General features: G+C 40.6%; 2 protein-coding genes across 2 annotated transcripts; one reads left to right on the forward strand and one right to left on the reverse strand.

Annotated features, from left to right (window-relative positions):
- Positions 1-3,229: 3,229 nt before the first annotated feature.
- LOC306915048 (interleukin-21 receptor-like) lies at positions 3,230-5,665 on the forward strand (the record flags this gene model as incomplete). The annotated part of the gene is made up of 6 exons (XM_079492294.1): positions 3,230-3,293; positions 3,471-3,616; positions 4,079-4,259; positions 4,811-4,916; positions 5,048-5,126; positions 5,282-5,665. 6 exons carry the CDS (start codon positions 3,230-3,232, stop codon positions 5,663-5,665), a joined length of 960 nt encoding a protein of 319 aa, XP_079348420.1.
- Positions 5,666-5,954: 289 nt separating this feature from the next.
- On the reverse strand, positions 5,955-20,567 carry LOC306915769 (SUMO-conjugating enzyme UBC9-B). Its single transcript, XM_079493377.1, has 7 exons — positions 20,427-20,567; positions 18,413-18,488; positions 18,203-18,286; positions 13,188-13,260; positions 10,610-10,719; positions 8,954-9,033; positions 5,955-6,823 (listed from the first exon to the last, which is right to left on the reverse strand). Exons 2-7 carry the CDS (start codon positions 18,476-18,478, stop codon positions 6,760-6,762), a joined length of 477 nt encoding a protein of 158 aa, XP_079349503.1. The 5' UTR covers positions 18,479-18,488; positions 20,427-20,567; the 3' UTR covers positions 5,955-6,759.
- Positions 20,568-21,995: the final 1,428 nt, after the last annotated feature.

The raw sequence follows: 21,995 nt of genomic DNA on the forward strand, positions 1-21,995 counted from the left end.
CACACACACACACACACACACACACACACACACACACACACACACACACACACACACACACACACACACACACACACACACACACACACACACACACACACACACACACACACACACACACACACACACACACACACACACACACACACACACACACACACACACACACACACACACACACACACACACACACACAGGTTCCAATGTGGATCTCTGATTCCCTGGGGATCAGCCTTTGAGGTCAGTTGTCTACAGTATCTGTGACATAATTATAACTCCAGTTTGGACAATGTTTCAGCTCGGCCAGAGCCCGTTTGATTGATTCATTTATTTAATACTTTATTAACATGCTTATTAACAGTACAGGTAGTACAGTCAAGGGATATTCTAAAGGGATAACCATTGTATAGTATAATCAACTGGCCCGGACGGTTAGCGCAACCGTCTGGGCACCCAGGCTGCCAAGCCAGTCGGACGGGGAAACTCCCCGGTAGGACATATCGTGGTATTGAAGGAAGCATGAGCTCAGTTCGGAGCTCTCCCCAGGTTGGCAGAGGGGGAGTAGCGCCCAGGATTACATTCATTGGCACCAGGTGGAAAAATGGGTTACAAAATTGTGGGACAAAAATAATATTTAATATTATTCAATAAACACATTAATATAATACTAGTGTAATATGGACACATTCACATAGCAGAGAGGAAGTGTCACACAATCTCCCAAATGTGCTATCTTTCATAAGAGTACAATCAATAACATGAAACCAAATCTTATCAAGTTCATCAGCATAGCCTAGTTTAAACCTTAAAAGGCCTCTCAGCATCAACTGAAGTAGAAATTCTATGCACTATATCCACACTAACCGCCTGTTTGTGGCATGGAAATACTGAATTAATGGCAAGACATTGAAAACTGAGATCACAAACACAATCTTATATAGAACACTAGGTCCCATTGCCTTCCTAAAATACATATACTTCAAATAGTGAAATTTATAGTTAAGCTCTTTTGAAGTTTCACAAGAGTGCAGTCACTTATAGAAGGAAGGGTTTACATATCGGCCGGAGGTATTTATTGTGTATGTACACCAAAATGTAATCACACTGTCACACAAAATGGCAGATGATGTGCAAACTTGTGTTCTTCTGCAAATTAATTAAACAAACCAGAGGCTTTATTTTATATAAAGTGGATGACTTGCTATAAAAGTGTATAATCCTGAAACCCCCAACTTATATTTTGTGTTACTTCACCCTTAAAGGGATTGTGACATAAATTAAGTTTTTGGAATTTCTCTTCTTTTTCTGAGCTCAATTGCACCCAAAAAAAACCTGAACTTTTAACACTTTCTGTGGCCTGGGGTTTTCTGGCTCAAACAAGTGCTCTGATTTTCCTGTGGAGTGTGATGTAAGAGCCAGCAAATCCCATAGATGTCACTGTTTTTGCATGTTTTCATTGCAGCTCAAAAGGCTTCACAGACAGAGAAAATCCCAGTCCACAGAAAATCCACTGAATGTTCAAAGTTCAGGTTGTTTAAAAATAATGAAAATGAATGTCATGAAACCTTAAATAGGTTGTAACCCTCAGTAGGCTACAGGTCCTAATTTCAACTGCCTGCTCACAAAAAGCACATCCTCTCGGATAGGAAGCACTGATTGACAGCTATCAGTATGAAGCATCTGTCTGATACCTCCCACTTTGCGTGCTTGTCATGAGGGTATTTTATGTGATACAGAGGCAAACATGATTCAAACAGGCTCAGAGGGGCCTGGGATGGTGTGTGCGCTGCCTTGATGATAACCTAACCAGGTCACCCCCCACGGAGGCTGAAGTATGACGCTCCCTATTGCCTTCCTTCTGATGTGTGTCACTGTCGTCTATCTGCATGGAAACCCTACAATCCCAGGTAATTTCATATCCTGCATGTTCTACCTGTTCAAAGAATAGAAAACCAATGCTTTTCCCCCCCCGATTCTAGCCCATGCAGTGTTTCTTAATCTTAACAAGTGCAACCTAATGCAATAAGTTCTGACAGCTTTATATGAGCTAATTTAATAGAAAAATATTGAGATTGGTTCATAACTTCAGTGTCATTGCATAATTGACAAGCAATATTGTTGCACAGTAATTTGCTGATTGGTAATGCCTGTATTTAAGTTATTTATAGCCATGCATTGTGAATTTGTGAGCTTGTAGTTCATCAAAATCTTGGGGGAAAAAAAATGGACACTTGATACTTAATTTAGGCGTCCTTGACATGGAGAAGTTTGAGAACTGTAATAGGGGGTTCTCAGTTATGCCTACCATAGGTTAAAATAGTTAGTCCCTGATGTGCAGTCCCTGATTAAGGCACCACAAAGGAATGGTGCCTTAATTTCACCCGTTTGCCACACTTTATTTTCGATCTAGCACAAATTGAGTGATGTCGGAATATTTGTTTTTGTTATTTCTAGGGGTGAACCGTAACCTCCGCTGCGTGAATGATTACCTATTCACCGTGTACTGTTCCCTGGCCATCACACCAACAGATGCCCCTCTGGACGGCTACAGGCTGTTATTTAGGCAACTTTACCTGCCTGGAGAGTGAGACACATCACCCTTTCCCACTTGAAAATCATACATTTCAATGGTGTTTAGTATATGACATCATGTTGGTCTGGTCTTGTTGCTACTTTGTCTATCCCTGATCATGTTCTTTCTTTACTGGAGTATTTCCAATTGTCAGTACTTTTACTTCTACTCCACTACAGCTCAGAGGCAAATATTGTACTTTTTACTGCACTCCAATTATTTGAAAACTTTACTTACTAGTAATTTTGTAGATAATCATTACAAAACATACATTAATCCCTTTAGCCCCATATATAGACTTGAAAATAGCTGATCAAGCTCACAGCGCGCCGCGATGTGTTGTGAGCTTGTAGAGCGGTGATTTGTAAAAGATCTTTATACATCTGAAAACTGGGACTAAAGTTTTTTATATAATACTTTTACTTGTAACAGAGTATTTCTATATTGCAGTATTGATACTTTTACTTAAAGTAACAAATGTGAGTATGTCATCCATCAATGTGCAGGAAGAAGTATGTGTGCCAACTGAGGAAGACAAACGGACATTATAACTGCTCATTTAACACGACCATCGATGATGGTTTGGATGAGGAGTACAGTTACTACTATCGTGAGACATTCACAGACTTGCACGTCTTTGAAATCTCTCTTTGTCAAATGAGACATGATGGGTCTGAAAACTGTGAGGTGCTTGGTGACAAATACAAGCCAGCAAAAAACAGTACGTTATGAACCTATTGTTTCGACCGTTTAACACACACACACACACACACACACACACACACACACAGTAACAGTATATTTGCCGATGTTTTCAACCCATTTCACCAAGGTTTGCCATCAATTTTAAAAAGCCTCTGAATACTGTATGTACAATCAATGCCATCATTCTTTGCAGTTACACCAAATGCACCATGCCATCTCATCTGGGACGGCAGTCAATGCGTCTTCAGCTGGAGGAGCGGCTATGAGAACTATGAGAGCGGCCTAAACAAGAAGCTGATGTTTCAACTTCATTTTTATAATAGAGACCACAAAGATAAAGTAAGATTTCAATAGAAATGTTCTGATAACCAATTTACTAACGTGCTTTTATGGCTCCCCGAGTCCCTATGAGTCTTACATCGGACAACGATGAACAAAGTAGGCTACCAATTTAAACTTTCATTTAACCCTTTCATTTTAGGCCATTTATTTTATCCCATTCTACATTGTGAGAAGAAATGTCAGCCCTTTCACTCCATTTCTTTCTTTAGTCCCACTAGTAAGTAGGTTGAGAGGCTTTACAAGTAAGGGTGGTGGCGGCCCGTACGTCAATCCACCACTTTGATCCCAAACATATATCCAAAACTACTGGCTGTATTGACATCATACCTTATTACTATTATAAATTTAGAATGTAATAATTGACATATTTCAGTAACTAGATTTTGGAGACCCCATATACTGTAGTGCTATTCAGCCAAAATGTATGGTTGGATCTGTGTTGTTTTGTTTTTCTTCCAGGTTGAAACAACACGCAATACAAGCTTCTCTGTGAATAACCTCAATTTTGCGCCCGACACGGAGTATACGGTTAAGGTCCGGTCCAGTCCCAACCATGTCTTATATGGAGGACAATGGAGTGAATGGTCACCTGAGGTCTACTGGAAAACACAGCCTGTTCTCACCCATCATTCACAGCTTGGTAAGGGGCTTTTTGGCACCTGATGCTGATGACTGAATGATCAGACAGGCCAATTCACTATCAGTAAGCAACTAGAACGATAGTCAGCAGAAGTGGGCTTTGCACCATGGACACTTCCTTGGCTAATGCCTCACATTGGTGTGCCTTACAGGGCTCACGCTCACCTCTGATGCCTTGTTCTTTTTTATCGTTTTAAAAAAAGGTTTTTAATGTTAAGTCTATGTCCACATTATGCATGAGGCATCACATTCTCATCCCAACTCCAATATGATTGACAACGCATGACAAGTCGGGTGGTCACATGTGATGAGTTGTTGGAGTGAATGTGTTGCAGACAGCTCCTGCTGAAAAGGGTACATCCGTGGCCTTCTCGCTTTGAAAGAAATCAGATGAGGTTGCAACTATGTATATCTGTATAAACTATGACCATGCCACCGACTACACTATATTCATCGCACTAAAGATTACACAGAATATTTTACACATGGAAATGAGGCCATACCATTTGACATTTTGCTCTTCAGCTTTGTTTTCAATGCTCTTGAATACAGACCCTACAGCAAATACCATCATTCCTCCACTGGATAAGAATGTGATCATCTCCTTATGCGTGCTGGCGCCACTCTTGCTATTATTGGGTCTAGTGCCTGTTATGAAGTAAGTTCGTACTACAGCTTTCAACACTTCAAATGATAAACCAGACTGGATCAATTATCAGCTATGTAATTTCTCTCTCTGTCTGACACACGTATGAAACAGTGATCCTTACCAAATCTAAATGTTTGCAGGACAAGGCTACGCACATTCATCCCAACTCCAACACCCTACTTCCAGTCATTGTACAGTGAATGCCAGGGAGATTTCAAGGTATGCCTAAAAGGACCTCTCGCATGCAATGCACTGAACACAATGTAATTTACCATGTTATCTCAGGGGGGGGGGATGATAATTATAATAACCTAGGCGAAATGACTGCTGTGTGAATAGTCAAGCTTACCTGCCTGAACAATTTGTTAATGTAGAGCTGGGTGGTGACACCGAGCAATGACACAGGCCTGCTGACGGCAGAGACAACCCTCCGAATTGATGCATTGATCAAGCACACTCAGGAAGACAGTGCCTCACAGACTCACCAGAAGACCATTCAGGATAGCCCGTACTACAACATACCTCTGCCAGATTCTGATGCTGCTCTACTGGGTCTCTCTTATGCCGTGACCCATGCGCCATCACCTCCAACGGCCACACAGATGAAGCCAGAGGCCATTGTGGAGCGAGACTCAGGGTGCTCATTCTGTAGCACCAGCTCCCTCCCCTCCAACTACTGCACTCTGTCCGACACACTGAGAGCCTTCCAAACACCAGGCATAGTTATGGTAGAGGAGCAACAGCCACAAAGCTCCTAGGGATGTCTCAAACGATCAGAATGTCAGCATGACTGGATTCATTTCTGATGTATAATTATATAGCCGACATGGCGTTTAATCGGTATGTAGCATACGTTTTTGGTAGTTGTAGGATTTTGCATGATCACTGATGTATAGCGGCTCAATAATGCATTTTTAGTTGTTTTGCTTAACACAATATATGAAAATTCACTTGAGTAATGCATGAGGAATGAGTAAATGTTTCTGTACACATGTACATACATTCTCTGGTTTGGATAACTGCTTTAGTGAATAAAATCAAAAGAGCTTTGTAGAAACAGTTTATTTACTCCAACACATACATGAACAAAAGCACCATATAAACAAAAAGGTTGGTACAGAAGAAAGCCTACCTGCCTCAGTCAACGTGGCCATTTTCTTTTCTCCTCCATAGCAAACACTCTAAAGAACAAGAGACAGCCAAGGCAGCAGAATCTATCATATATTACAGCATGCTGAATAGAAAACCTGCATAAGAGAATCAGACAGAGCCATCTAGAGACACTAAGTGAAATAGAACGGTATAAAAGTGCCATTCATCATACAGCAGTTGAAATACTGACAATGAAGTAATAGCAAATTGTACATTAAAATCATGGAAAATACAGGGGGAACTTAAGGAATAGACCCTGTGAGAGACAAAAAAGAAAAAGAAAGAAAAGAAAAGAAAAAGAAAAAAAGAAACATTTTAATTCCTCGAACACTGATGACAGATCAGCTTTGTATGGAGTTGTTGAAAACTGGTACCGAGCTGCTGTGTCCCTTGCACCACGTAAGACAATTAATGCAACGGCTTAAAAAAAGGAAATGACCAGGGTGCTAGGGGCACCCACCCCCTCCCAACATTACGTGCCAACCAATTAAGAACATACAAAATAAGAACAAAAAACAAACGGGGCAGTCAGAGGGGAGCGGATGGCACAGAATGTGTGTGGAGTTTTTAAATAGAAGTCCTTAGGCGAGTCCTGATGTGAGAGGAGCACATTCATTGAGAGACTGAGAGCGGGGAGGTGATCCTTGTTTTTAACCCATTCCTTCTGCCGTAGCGGAGTGGATCGGAGTCTTCGCGCTCCTTACGAGGGAGAGAATTTTTTGGCCTGTGCTCGAACTCTTTTTTCATATTCTACTCTGTTTTGGCTGCAAGAAAAACAAAGAAAATGAGTCCAAAATGTCAAGGTGAACCACAAGAAATATTTTTACTTTTACAAAAATAGGAAAAAAAAGTTAACAAATTCTACCTTTAAGTTAATTGAATTTATTATTCAACGTAATATATTCCCAAGAGGCTGGAATGGCCAGATGCAAAGGATTGTTTTCGCTCCTGTGAGTCTGTCTGTGAACAGCTAATCTCATTGGTTGTATGGATCACTGTACAGTGTACTTTTGCACACTCCCAGTTGACCAAGGAATAACCTCTGACCCCCACATGGTGGCACTATAACAGACTAATGACTGTCGGTATGTCTGCAAACGACACCTGCCCCAAACACTAACCTAACCCTAACCACACGCCACAGGTGATTTGTTACCCGCAGCACGGGTGATTTGTAACCGGCAACTCATGTTTTTGGTATGTCGGATAAACGTCTGCACCCTCTCTATAACAGGACAATTCACGTTTTGGCCTACAATGCTTGAACCGTAGGTCATAACATAATAAAAAGAAAGAATCTCTGGAATCCTTGGATCATGATGCAAATTGCAAATGCCCCCGTTATGAAGTAAATACAGCCCTCAACCATTTGTGACAACTCCATTTTCTGCCAGTTTGTGGTTTCTTCAAAACACATACCTATTGCTGTTCAAAATTCACATGAATTTTCTCGGAAGTGATCAGATCAAGAATTATGTGTCAGATCTTTCAAATTCCAGTCCGGTTCCTACAATTGTCTTTTAAAGTTTGCAAACAGTCCCGTTTTGCACAAAGGCCACAAATCATGAATGCATTGAAATGCAATTTATATGATTCGTATTGTGATGTTTTTGCCTTGACCCCAGCGATCTACCAGTAGATCACAAGGGCTGCACAGGTAGACCACGTGACATGCCCCTAAACAATAATAATAATAAATTAATTTGGAAATCTGGAATTTGAATTAAAGTGACTTGATTGACATCAAGAAGGGCTTGTCGGCTCCCTTTACGGCTTCTATAGTAGGCAAACCCACAATGCAATGCTTTGGCTTCAGGCAAACATTAGTAGCATTATTAAGTTAATATAAATGTTGTCCCATGTATGTTTCAATAAACGAATCTTTGTTTGTCACATACGTCTTATATGCATAGGTACATTTACAAAAGATTTTCAGCAATGGGATAATATTTCTTCTGCTTGGTAGATCTTGTTGAGCCGGTCATTTTAAAAGCAGTTCTCAAGTAAAATAAATGTGCGTACCACTGGTGCATGTGCAACAATTCGTCCAGATGTCTTCTAATCTAGATAATCAGTAAGGCATATGAATGAAATACTACTGTACATAGAATAAAACTACACCCTAAAATGTATCCTAGGCAATATAGTACTATATCCACCAAATTCCACCACTCATCATTAAAGCTTTATCTTCTTAAGCCACTTGTCAGCAAACTCTGAGATCTGCAGACCAGCTGTTGCTCTTGGTCCCTGAGGCAAGGATTGTAACAGAGGGCAAAAGGGCTCTGCAATTGTGAAATAACGGTAACCTTCCTTCATCTGGAATCAGATATGCTACCTCAGTGTACTCTTTATAAAATAAAAAGGATAAAGTGGCTATATATATATATATATATATATATATATATATATATATATATAAAGATTTGCATGCTCAAACCCTCTGATACTAAGGAATTCCTAGAGGCAAGATGACAATATTCATCTCCATTTTTCTTTATACAATTTATGAATTACTTCATTGAATGAAAATGTATGGTATAAAGCTAAATACAATCTCATGACTGTGGCATTTGCATTATAAACCTACAAGACCGGTGCCCGGCTGTAGAGCACCAAGTCAGTAACAATGGGAGTAGGAGATCCATGCCCCACCCGGCTATGCAATACCCGTTGTACCCGTCTCGGAGTACCCGTTCCACCCATCTGTCTGTGTCCCTTTTATGCCCATATATGGAGATTTGATTTCTGTATCTGTCTCTCTGTGTCCCTCTATTAGTTTGACCAAACTTGATGATTTTTGTAGGGGCTTCCCGTGTGAAACAGCTTACACGTGTAAATGCACTTGGTTCACCCCATCACTCTCCACACACAATGTCACCTATATCACTCACCAGTAAATTGTGTATGCCTCTGCTTGGGCAGGATCCTGGATATTTGGCTCATTTAGAAGTTCCTGGATGCCTAATAGGATCTGCAAAATCAATGAACAAACAAATCAATCCAAAAGCTCAAAGATTGTAAATGGGTCTACGAGGGCTACACGTGCGATATAATGTACGGTTTCTCAAACAGTGTGGCTGCTGTGGCAAGTCCAGTGTTGGTCAGTCGGAGTGTGACAATCATGTGAAAAAGCATTACATTTCATAATCATATGTCATAATTGCCAGGTTAAGTTAGATCATGCACAGAAATAATGTTTGCTGGTTGCCAATGCCATCAGTCAAAACATCTACTCATTTGATATTGTCCAACATAAACTCCAATCAACCAGGCAGTTTATGCCAAAGATCATTAGAATCATGACCTTTAACATGAATTAATCATAGAAATGATTAGATGATCATCATCAAAGTACAGGTGTGGGGGGCTGTCTCAGGGGAGAAGTCATATGTTATCTAATCGGATGAGATTGTCACTACATGAGAATTGCTGGTCCATCATAAGAAGGTCATGTCAGTTTAGCTCAAGTCAGTTTTCTCAACAGCTAGTTGCAGCTGCAGTCTCCATTAAGCTTTGCAGAAAAGTTGTACTTGTATAACCTCAACTTTACACAAAGTGCACAGCTTTGCTGCCAATATCTCTTTCTGCCTCTACCACGGACTGGCCATTGGGAGTCCATCAGGAGTTCATTGTAATGTTCATTCCAAAGTTTATTTGCATCCTAGTTGATCTTTCTTTTCCTTCTCATGCTTTTCTGGCCTTTGTTGAAAGTTGACTTTGAGAGACAGGAAACATGGAGTGAGTTGGGGAGTGACATGCAGCCCGGGAATCAAACTGGGGAATGTCATGCTCTGACGCAGAGCATAAGTGGTTTGCACCTTTAACCACTCAGCTATCAGGTGACCCCAATCCTATTTTTATCTGCCCCAGGAGGACAAGAGGTCCCTAAGCTCGGCTCGAGCCCTGACTCAGCTAATGTCAGACCTGTCGCACGTTCAGGGATCAGTACCTTTCATCATTTAATAAACGGGATTTCAAAGAAAGTCTGATTAAGGACTGTATCCCCAGTGTTCATGTGTGTAGTGGTGTATTCAGTTGAACCAAATCTAGACAGCTTTAGTTTCTAGTAATTCCAGTGGTTGCGTTACCTTTGTGATACATTGGGTTTTGATTTATGCAAAGATACTGCACATAGATTCACACACACAATAAAAGTCACTGCTACACAAAAACTACCTCTGTCTACTATTACCGCTACTGTAGCTTCTAAAGAAAATCATAAACATTGAGCTGAACATAAATTATCAGGAAAGGTTGATATTCCAGGGTCTATTGAGAATACTGTGATAACGTCATTCAGGGCTTAAAGCTAAAAGAAATCCCAAGACTGAAAAAGATTTTTTGCAAATCTGCACTGATCTCATTAAATGACCCCTATGAAATCCTCAAGACTGACATCAGTCCCCAGGACTGAGAACTTTAAGCCCTGCGTCATTGCCTGGGGAACTAGGGGCAACGTGGCTGGAATGAGATCAAATCCTCATCAATACTGGGGCAGAATTCCCACTTCCCTTAATAAATAGAAATATAACGTTTGCAATCCTGACCTGCTTTATTGTGATGGCGGGTCTCCAATCCTTGTCCTCCTCTAGAATAGATAGGCATACTGTGCCTGACGGATATACATTTGGATGGAAGAGTGGAGGCTCAAATTTACCTGCAACACAAGGAAATGTGTACAAATACATTTAATTCTGGATATGTTGTACAAGTCACGTTTTAACCCATTTAGAACTGACGTCAAAATAAAGTCTCCTGAAAGAATATATATTCAAAGATTTGTGCCGCATTTTCACGATTTTTCAAAAATAGCAGACCTACAAGCTCGTAGCACGCCACTCGGTGGCGCGCTATGAGCTTGTAGATCTGCTATTTTTCAATAGCTAAAGTATGCTTAGTCAAAACACCAAAAGGGGTTCCCGTTCAGAATGGGTTAAGAAACCACACAACCCCACAATCGTTTGCTAGATGAATTTGACTTTCATTTTTGAACTCTACACTCAAGACATGCTATTTCACTATGCTGAAGCATCTGTATCCGTTTCTGTGTCCCTCTATTAGTTTGACCAAACTTGTACTGGTGATGTGATCATAATATTTATGGGTGCGTTATGTTCTTGCCTTTAATTACGGCAAAGAAGGCAAGTATAACACTCCATTATCGACTTATTTATTGGAGCTCTATACTAGCCCTCCTCCTGTTTTTGCGCTACAATAAATATCTGAAAATACTCAAAACAATGCTGAATTTATTTTATTCAAGAATGGAATCCATCAAATTCACCATAGCATGATCTGGAATACAAGTTTTGGGATGTTTTGGTAAAATATACTGAAGCTATACTTCAGGAAGTAAACTCAACTGATATAATTTTCTATAATTCAGCAGTTATCATTCAGCAGCATTACAAATAAGTCTGACATATATTGGCCAGCAGGTCGTGTGACCCAATTGTCTGGCCAACACGGATACAGGTGAATTTTTTTTTAAAGTCAAGTCGAATTTCTTCCTCAGCCTAGTGGGAATATGCGTGCAGTGTCACCGCAATCGGACGCTGCGTTCATGTTTTGCGGCATTTTGTACAAAACGGGCCACTCCTGTAAACTTTGGAAGCCAATCTTAGCCAATCAGGATGCGCCACCATGAGGCTGATTTGAGAAGTTTCAAGTGGCATTTGTTCCTCGGCCTAGTGGGAATGTGCATGCAAAGTTTCACGAAAATCACACAATGTGTTCATGATTTGCAGCATTTTGTTCAAAACGGAGCACTCATGCAAACTTTGGAAGCTATTCTTAGCCAATCAGGAGTATGAAAAATCTGAAAGACCAGTTTTGTTGAATGGCTATAGAGAGACTGTAGTGTGTACCAATTTGCATGATGTTTGGACCAAATCTGTAGGTGTAATGTCAAAAAATGTGTTTTGCAAATATTGGCCTCCTGGTGGTGCTACTGTATAACAGGCTCATGTGAAAGATTTGGGGCAGAGGTTCAGCTCTGGTATCCAGGGAGTGTATGTGCAGAGTTTGGCTGCGAACAAGCCAACGGTGCCAGAGATTAGCTGTCCTTCGGCTGGTGGAGACAAACATGTTATGAAGTGCCAAACAAAAATGTGGAACGAAATACAATAAAACCTTGTTTGTGTTGTATGCTTTCTAAGGGACTACGTCTGCTCTTAGATGAACAAGTTGTGATTTAAGCAATATGAAACAAGACATGCAACATAAAATATGTTGTTTACCAACTAAAATGCCCATGCAATGTTGGGAAAACGAAATGAGAATAAAGATTTGAGCTTAATTGGTCCACTCTTAGTCATGATAAATCATGGCTAGGCATTCTAATAGTCATAATTGGCTTGAGTGAAATACATTACATGGACATTGAGACAGTCATACACACCCACACACAATACTGTACTAGTATGTGATCATGTCTCCCCCTGCTGGGATAAACCTGTTAAACCTGCTGGGTGTATTGTTGAGCGTTGCGTGCATGTATATACATTTCTCGTCTTTAATTACACAATATACCACATTGTTGTGTTATTTATTTGACAGAAATAAATACAATAAATACAAAAACAATTTATTGGTTCATAATATGAACCAATTTAGGCAGAATATTTTTCTTCACGTTGTTGAAAGTACACTGAAAATGTGGATATGTTTTATTTATATTTGAAACGTTATATTGCTCATAAAAATATTGCACCCACCCACTGCTCTCCAAGATTGATTCAGCAGACCAAACAGCCTGTGTGTGTTTGCGTGTATTCCCCATTACAGGAATGAGCCTAGGATCCAAACTGTAACATAGTTCTAGACATGCCGATGTCAGTGTAATGCTCTGCCCTATCATGGTTTTAACTGTAGTATGTTGATCTCTAATACAGCAGCACTGCCCTAGCAGGCCAAACAAGTTACAACGCTGTGTGAATATGAAAATCTCCTTTCCCAGAAGACGATTGAAGGATTGAATATTATTGAGCTGCATATTGGATGCATTTTGTGAGATATTGAACTAGACATGTAAATGTAATTTGTTGGGCTGAGCATACAGTAGTGGATTGCATTTACTGATGGTTTGTGTACACACTAAAACACGTTTCAGACACCACAACTCACATTTTGGGGGTGAGGAGGGGTAGTCATCCTTGAACAACATGCGTAGTTTGAACAGGCCTCCTTCCCATGGGGTCTGAATGTGGAGAAAGTAAACATTTTTAACATAAATAAAAATGCAAGAGATCATTCAGCATAATACATTTCTCAAGTTCTTGAAAGACTGCTTTATGAAAACACCTACATTGTTAAATGTTTTTTTTTTGTGGCTTTCGCCTTTATTTTGTATATTTTATGGAGGGACAGACAGTAGGCTGACAGGAAATGGGGAGAGAGATGGGGGGAAGACATGCAGTAAAGGCCGTCGGGACCGGGAGTCGAACCCGCGGCACACTGCCAGAATGGATTACCAGCCAAGGTGCCTGGACCACTGAGCCGTGGCCCAGGCCAACACCTACAATGTTAAGTGAATGACAATTATAGATGCATTTTTTGTGGTACCAGCCCACTCTTAGTGGTCGTTTGTAAATGCTTGTACAAAAAACACCACAGCTAATCTGAATTACTTGTGAGCTATTCCTCATTATTACAAAATTACAGGACAAATATAAAAAAAAAAAAAAAAAAGCTGAAATAATTTAGTACAAGTACATGAAACAACGTACAACAAATTGCATAGTGCCTCTTTAACACACTGACCACAACTTGCCCATGGCTCCATGAGGTTAGTGTGTTCTTGGTTCTAATCAGGGCTACAGAACTAAACTTTTCATCACCGTCCCAGACCCATCTCAAAACACATTTGTAACTGTCCCTAAGTGAACATAAACCTTAGAAATTTGATTATTACACTGCTGTAACAATTTTGAAATTCAGAGACAGGAAGTCCGTGAATTTAAAAGACTATTGGGCCATGCCCAGGTGTGGAGGATCAGATTATTTGAATCAAACTCAGCTGTGGCGGGGGTTTAAACTGCTGACTGATTGATATGGACCAGAGTACAGATTAAGGAAAGGATGGACAAGGGAAAAGATAGACAAACACGAAACGAGACAGAGTTGCTTCGATTCTGTCCAGCCTGGGACTGCCAGACTAACAGGAAGTAAACAAAGCTACCTGCACACGTGAAACCTAACAGTGCTGCTTTCAAGCACTGAAGTGTATGTTTGTGTGCATATTTGACATGTTGCTGTGAGTATTGCCTCTATGCAAGAGAATAGACCAGTAAATGTTGCATTTATATAGCGCTTTACAGAGATTGTGCATTACATTCACCCATTCTCACACACATTCATACACCGATGGCAGCGGAAACCATGCAAGGCACAAACTAGCACATCGGGAGCAATTTGGGGTTCAGTGTCTTGCTCAAAAACACTTCGACAGCAACTCTGGGGGAGCCCGGGTTCGAACAGGCAAACTCACGGTTACCATCCAGCCACTCTACCCCTGAGCCACCGCCGCCGCCCAGGCTATGCAAATAGCCTGCATCCTTACTCACTAAATTGAGATCATGTCACCCTGTGCGGGTCCTGGAATGCAATAATGTACTCAGTACTGTACTCTTAACGTTGTTGAAGTATAACTCATAAAATGTCCCTGGGACCCATTACATTGAAAACTCATTTACATCACTGAGAGAGACACAACTTTCATAGCCTGGCTAATAAGCCAGACCGAATCAGCCGTTGGCAAAAAAAAATTGCCTGCTCAATTGTATGCCCATTTCCTACACCAGAGAACTGGTGGCCAATCGGGACACGGTATGCAATATGGGCGGGCTTTGGTACAGTGACGTTCAATGCTTGAGACTTTTGACTGACAGTAGCTCTGACCAATTGCGTCAAAGAGAAAATGTTTGAACCCGCCCCCCGGGAAACAAGATCCATACACAGCATCTCCAGACTCAAATACCACACGACAGTGTGATTTGAGTCTGGCTTATTAGCCAGGCTACAACTTTCATGGTGCTGCTTGATTACTCAACAGTACTATGTGCATGTGTCACTGTGGAGATGACAACACTAAAACTCATTGATATGTAGAAGAATAGAGTACACTTAATGGCCTATGTGACATATATTACAGATGTCTTTTCATAACGTCATGTTATTTATTCTATGCTTAACGTTTTCAGACTTAGAACTATCATTTCCTACATTGTGTTATAGACATAACACTATGACAATTACAAGATTTACATTTTAAGCCAATCGCATAAGTCCAATCGAAATGAATCTTGAATTAATTTAGTAGGTTTATCAATCAATTTATGTGATTACATACATAGGTTGTGGAATAGTTGTATGTGTAAAGCCGTGATTTGCAGATAATCGCACCATCATCCTCTTCACTTTGCAAGTTCTACCTGATTGAGAGGAAGATCAGTACCTCATCATGCGAATTTGCGCACCAGGGAATCCGAAATATAGGGCCCATAGACATACACACAGAGAGTCGGTTCGCTCCAGTGTATTGATAATGATAACATATTATTGCATGAGAAATATGTCAATTTATCGCAGTATTGATTTTTTGTCCCACACCTACTCCTAATGAAGTCAGACAAGCATGACGTGCTATTGGGGATGAGGAGCACATTCAGCCAGACTATAGCGACTTTGTGGCAGTAGCCATCAGGCTCTCACAACCAAGCCTGATATGTTCGGTCCCGTTTTTGGATTGACTCCTGCATGACTCTGGCACATTTGTATATGGACTACTGAGATGTACACTACAGAACCATGACATATGCCTGTTAAGTATAACTGTATCAACTGCTTCATTGATGGGCTGTATACTCAGTCACTGTATACTACTCATATTCAGTGTTACTCTGTACTTTTTGCTACCCTATGCCCTTTTACGTACTTGGCCTTGCTGGCCTAATTTAAGCTTTTATTTTTGTAATAGCAAACTTGTTTTATTAACTTTATTTGTCATGACCGTTTAACTCCAAGGCAGCTACATATCCCTCGAGGGATCAATAAAGGTCAATCCTATCCCATCCACTTGCCTATCCTATATAATCGATACCCACATGACACTGTATAGTCACTGTTGATCGTCTGTACACAATATATCCATTCATAGTGATAATGTGTATTCATGCATAGTCACTGGTGATACTTTATACTAAGGGCGATACAATACTGGGCGCGCGATATCAATACAATCTTTTTTTCCATCAACATTGGCCATCATCTTCAGTGTAAAAGCACTCATTTATGAAGCACTTTGGCGTAAGGGACATAAGCCTCATCATAAACCAAGATCAACCAAGTGTAGCCTACTGTAGTTAACAACAGCTCAAACAAAATATCTATAATCGCAGAGGGTTGCTTGAAACAAAATATTTGGGTTTGATGCTATCTTAGAATAGATGTAGGCCTATTTGACAGACAGTGCAGAAACATTATTGCCTTGAATCATGACACATTAACGAGCGTCAAATAATAAAAGTATGCTTTAGATTAGAAAATGGTCTGAAATAATGGATAGTATACATAGGATTACACATGATTTGAACATGCACGCCACGGTACGTCATAATCAGACTTAAATCCACCCTTTTACTTATGGTTTATGCCATAATGATTCGCTATGCAGTTTTGTAGCAAATTCTAGCAATTGTAGAAATATTACATCTTGAATGTCAAATATTCCAATTATGTATATCGGTACTTATTTCAGACCTTTTCCAAAGCATGTTACATTTATTCCTTTTTTATTTACTTACATTTTGGAAAGAATTGGCAATTTATTTGAGAGGTGCCATGACTACCTCATGTGCCCAATCGTCCAGTTAATGTTTGTACCATTTTTGTACTATTTAAAAACGTAAAAATGGGTTAGCAGACCTGCTAACCCATGAGGGCTGAGAAAAGGTGTCAATTTCAGAAATCAAACCCATGTTGAGGGGTCTGGGGCATGGCTTGATAAAACACCCTGGAAAGGGTAATGCTGCCCAAAGTGCCCATCAGAGTAAAACTGTTTTAATGTAATAACAGAGCAAACTGCAATTCAATGTACACATCCCTCAACTTTTTCAGAAACAATCTTAAAACACAATCAACCGCTCTGAAGTACATATAGAAAATTATTAGATTGACGATTAGATACAGTGGGTGGCGCAGTGGTAAAGTTCCTGACCACCACCACGGAGGTTGCGAGTTCAAATCTACCGTGGTGGATCTGGCTTTGCGTTTGGGGGAAGGAAACTGCGCGGGGAGGGTGTAATTGGTCTTTGCACGTACTGCGGGTGTGGGGTCCTCACTGGCAGGCGAGTCCGTAGGATACAACAGCAGTGACAACCCAGAAATGTAACACTTGTGACTTGGCATAAGGACTAAATTGGGATGAAAAAGGGGGCAAACAATAATTCATATATATAATGGGTTTGTGAGCGAGAAATCTGCAGCTGCTCTTAGAGCGCGCCACAAAATCAAGTGATCTACAAGCTCACATTTCTTAAGCTGAGCTGATTTTGTACACCGTTCCTGGGTCATTTAAGGATAATTTCACTGTGAGATCGCTTGAATTTAACCACTTGACTAGTCGTGAGTTGAACACATTCATCACATGCTGCACACACACACACACACACACACACACTTTAAAAGAGTTGCGCTTTAGGCTCCTACTTGTTTTAGACACTATAATGGCTAGTTAGTCTCCGTAATTTATTATCCAAAGAAATCGACATACCATTGGTGTTCATTTTGTTCCCTAATGTTAACTCACTCAGAGCATGTGCGGATGCCCAGGGACAGATTTTTTATCATATTCTTATCGCTCTAGCCTTACCTGTACCTATACTGTGCTTACTGCTGTTGCTGCTAGAACACCTGCATTTCCTCAAGGGGATAATTAAAACATCCATCTTATCTTCATGAAGCCTAGTCCACCCTTAAAAGGGTGGCCCCATTTCATTTTCCTTTTCTGACGAGCAACAAGTCACAACACTGTTGCTGAAGTATAAATCATTATTTAGAGTTCAGTTAACTACTGTAGATCAAAATAAAGTAACACTGCACACACACTTCAATTAAAAGAATAAAAAATAAAGTGTTAGTACCCCTTTCTTGCCAGGGATAGCACACTCCCAATTCATCAGGTTCATGGTTCCATCTGGATTCTTTGTTGGAACAGCAACAAATCCCTGAGAAGGAGTATCAAACAATCAGAGGAGAAAGTTCAGTGAAAGATTAGACTGTATACACACACGGCCTAACGAAAAACTGTAGAAAAGCCTGGAAACTTGTTACGGATAGGAGATGCAACTTACAAAGGGATGGTCTTTACGCCATGCTTTGCGCTCCTGGGCAAGCCGGCTCAATGCAATCCCAGACATTTCTTGACTCCTGCAATGGGAAGAGAGATTTCCTAGTTCAACAAAAATAATTATATATATATATATATATATATATATATATATATATATATATATATATATATATATATAATGTTTTTCCCTTTTTCCTCCTATCAATTACACACGCCATGAAGCCTTGTATTCATGGAGATTTTTGTTGCATTCCTAAAGGCACCAATAATAATGACCGGGTGGCTGCTCAGGATAGACTCACCCTGGGCAAGACCTACGCTGAAAAGACTATCAGCGGAAGTGGCGGAAGTGTTGCGTGTAAGATAACTACGTCACGCGGTGCGGCTGTGTTTACTAGTCCCCACCCAATGATCATTTCAGCGGGAATACATTTTCGGGAACACAACGCTGCGATTGGTCAAAAAACGTTAACTTCCGGGGGGGGTTACACGGCGGAAGTCCCGCATTTCGATAGCTTCTCTGCCTTAGGTTGTGACCAGGCTCTTCTTTTTCGCAGTTAAGTGAGCCTGGGACCGAGGCTAGGATAGACTCGGATATACTGGTCATCAATATTGGCTTAGGAATGCGATAAAAAAACAAGAAATCTCTATGAATTCAAGGCTTCATGGATGGAGTAGAAAATATGTATAGAAAATGAATGGATAGAAAATAAGTAAATGTTTTGGAGTCATTTCAGGCATTTTCAGTTGATCATCATGACCATTACATCCCATAGCCCTTATAGACAGTTAAACACCATGAATGTTTCCTTATTAATGAGCTATGGTATTGCAACCATTAAGATAAGGGAAGAATAGTTTTACTCTAAAAAGGAGTGAATTAAAAAAAAAGTGTATATTGACAGGATATTGTACATCATCTGGAATAACGTTTTCCATTTACATAGCCATATAGTTCCTACCAGAAATGGGGAACATACGTTCTTTTCTGCACTGGGGTGCGATATTAACTCCAGCTAATTTTGGATGTGGCTGGTGAACTTGTCAGGTGTTGCAGGTCAATATGTGGCAATGAAACTCAGGCGGACTTGAGTCTTCACGCGTAACTGTATACCGCTACACATTAAGCCAAGATACCGTTGGTCAGGTAATGTGGTATTCAGAATACCTTCATGCAAAACGAAATTCACCCACACTGGTCCCTGCACAAGAACAGCTAATGATCTCTATGGCAACAACGCCGTAGACGTAAAGACTGTCATAATAACAAGGCAACAAATACGCCACACAAGTATTCATTAAAATTGACAAATATTGAGTCAGCGGGTGGGACTGTTGAGCAGCTTGAGATACTCAAAACAGCGTCAGACTGAAGCCACATGACAACTTGATACTAGATGGCCGGTGGCTTAGCCACCAAGTTACCCAACGTTAGCTGTTATGATCATCTGCGCAAGAGACGCTTTTTACACACTTAACATTTTGATTTGAACAACGGGCTTCCGCGTCTGCGGGAGTTACGAACCAAACAGTCGTTACGACAGCCGCGTGTCAACACAGTTACCTGTTAGTTTCCCTTGGTGGCAATGTAAACACATTCTACACAGGGCTAAAATTAGCATGCTATCCAGCTAGCCAACTAGCTCATGTGCGCCAGAACGCTGCTGCCTCGCAGGCGGCTGGCGCGCGGTTAGCGGCTGCCGCGGCCTGATGCAGCACAAAAATGCGCACTTTCACTTGATTTGGCGACAGATCCAGCTATGAGAGAGTGAACAGTGTTAAAGTTTGAATACATGATGCTTGCTTCTTAAGATCTAACGTCAGCACTGGAGACGAACTGTGCATGTATGAACCATTTTATCACCCGGGACAGAGCAGGACAAAGAACGCAAGCTCTAAAAGGCGCACATTTACGCATTGACCAAACTAGCGAAAATGGCGCAAACTACATCGGTTTAAATAACCTTGTATATCGACCAGATTAAAAACTGGAATCACTGCAAATTCGCCCTTACCCTTCAGTATGTGGCAGCAATGGCTCAAGTAAACAAGTTGTTGGAATTATTCGTGCTGTGATCGGGTTAAACCTGATAAAGTTTCCCTCCTGAAAAGCCACCCGTTCCTTCCGACTCAAATCAGAGACGTTTAGCAGAGCGAGAGTGTACACTGGTGTTTACTTCCGCCTTCGCTTTAAATACGTATGATGAGCGGTTTCTGGAGCTGTCATAGTTTGGGTCCAATCACACATTATTGTCTTATGCGCATCCTAATATGTTTTCGTTTATATCGGCCAAAAAACACGCACTGGATGTGTGTTAAAAGAAAGACAAAACATAGGCTACTACAGTCAGCAATATGTGTTTTTTTCCACAGTTTAGTGGCATGCTAGGCCTTGAACAGTTGATAAGAAAATGTGCTAGGTATACTCTTTTTAATCATGTTTTTGTATCAAACAAGTTGGACATTTCGATCGTTGAGTGTAGTGTACTAGTGTGGGCACTGCGCAGATCAGATGCGAATTATCCCAGTCCCCACTTAAGAGGGCGCTGATTTTCCTTTGTTTTGCCAATGGGTACCCGCATTGCCACTTTACTAACCCTTGATGGGAAGCCTTTCGTTCCGAACTGAGTAGTGTGATCCGTCCGCTTTAAGCCACGACTACTATCCGTATCCGGTTGGGCGCCGCAATGTTATTGTTCCCCAGCATGAATGCAGAGTCGAGTAGCCATAGTCGCCATAGTTTAGAATAAAATAAAGAGTTAAAGACACACCAAACGGAATATAAAATATGTATTTCAAGAAATTTCACAGGCGTAACAATTTGACGACCCTCGTTTCTGGGAAATATCCTTGGGAGCACAAGTGATATCCGTATCCGCTGATTTTCTCTGTACCGGATCGGGTGACCGGATCAGAAAACGGCAAAACGAGTTGATCCCAGGGCTGAGGGCTCAAGATAGCGATCTTCTCGTTTCCAACATCTTTGTACTGACGAAATATCAGACCCCCCTTTCCGTAACAACCCAAAAGCAGCCTGTACAGTTCACAGCAATTGGATTTGGTTGTTATATTAAAAATCACAACATCGTTTAAATTATTCCAATTAAACCAAACAATGTTTTAAATCATTCTCGTGTGCCTTTGCGAGACACAATTTCTAACAGTTATTACAGTGGAGATGTTTATCATCAAAACATCTTTATATAAGTATTATATAAGTATAAATGCGTTTAATATAGCCACAGCCCCCCCCCCCCCCCCCCCACACAATAACATAATGTGATGTAAACAGGCATATTAACCCACTAAGCCAAGAAAAACATTTTGAAGGAGTTAAATGCCACAAGAGGTCGCCATTCATTTAAGTTTCTTTCTACCTCTCTTGTCTGCATACGGTAGCCTACTTATACATGCACGATGCAAATGCATAGTTGGGCAACCCTTGTTGCCCAACTATGCATTTTCGCAAACTACATTTGTCATTGTAACTTCCTGATACAAATTACTTTAATAACCATTGTTTCCCTTTCCAATCAGACACATTTATTTATAAATACTGAAAAATTAAAAACGGATTTGATTTA

Source organism: Electrona antarctica (genome assembly GCF_951216825.1).
Source record: "Electrona antarctica genome assembly, chromosome: 22".
NCBI classification, from domain to species: domain Eukaryota; kingdom Metazoa; phylum Chordata; class Actinopteri; order Myctophiformes; family Myctophidae; genus Electrona; species Electrona antarctica.

Coding starts and splice junctions, on each gene's coding strand:
- LOC306915769 (XM_079493377.1), bottom strand. CDS start 18,478: ATGTCTGGGATTGCATTGAGCCGGCTTGCCCAGGAGCGCAAAGCATGG. Junction 9,034..10,609: donor CCGCCATCACAATAAAGCAG/GTCAGGATTGCA, acceptor TTGATTTTGCAG/ATCCTATTAGGCATCCAGGA. Junction 6,824..8,953: donor GAGGCATACACAATTTACTG/GTGAGTGATATA, acceptor TTTTTCTTGCAG/CCAAAACAGAGTAGAATATG.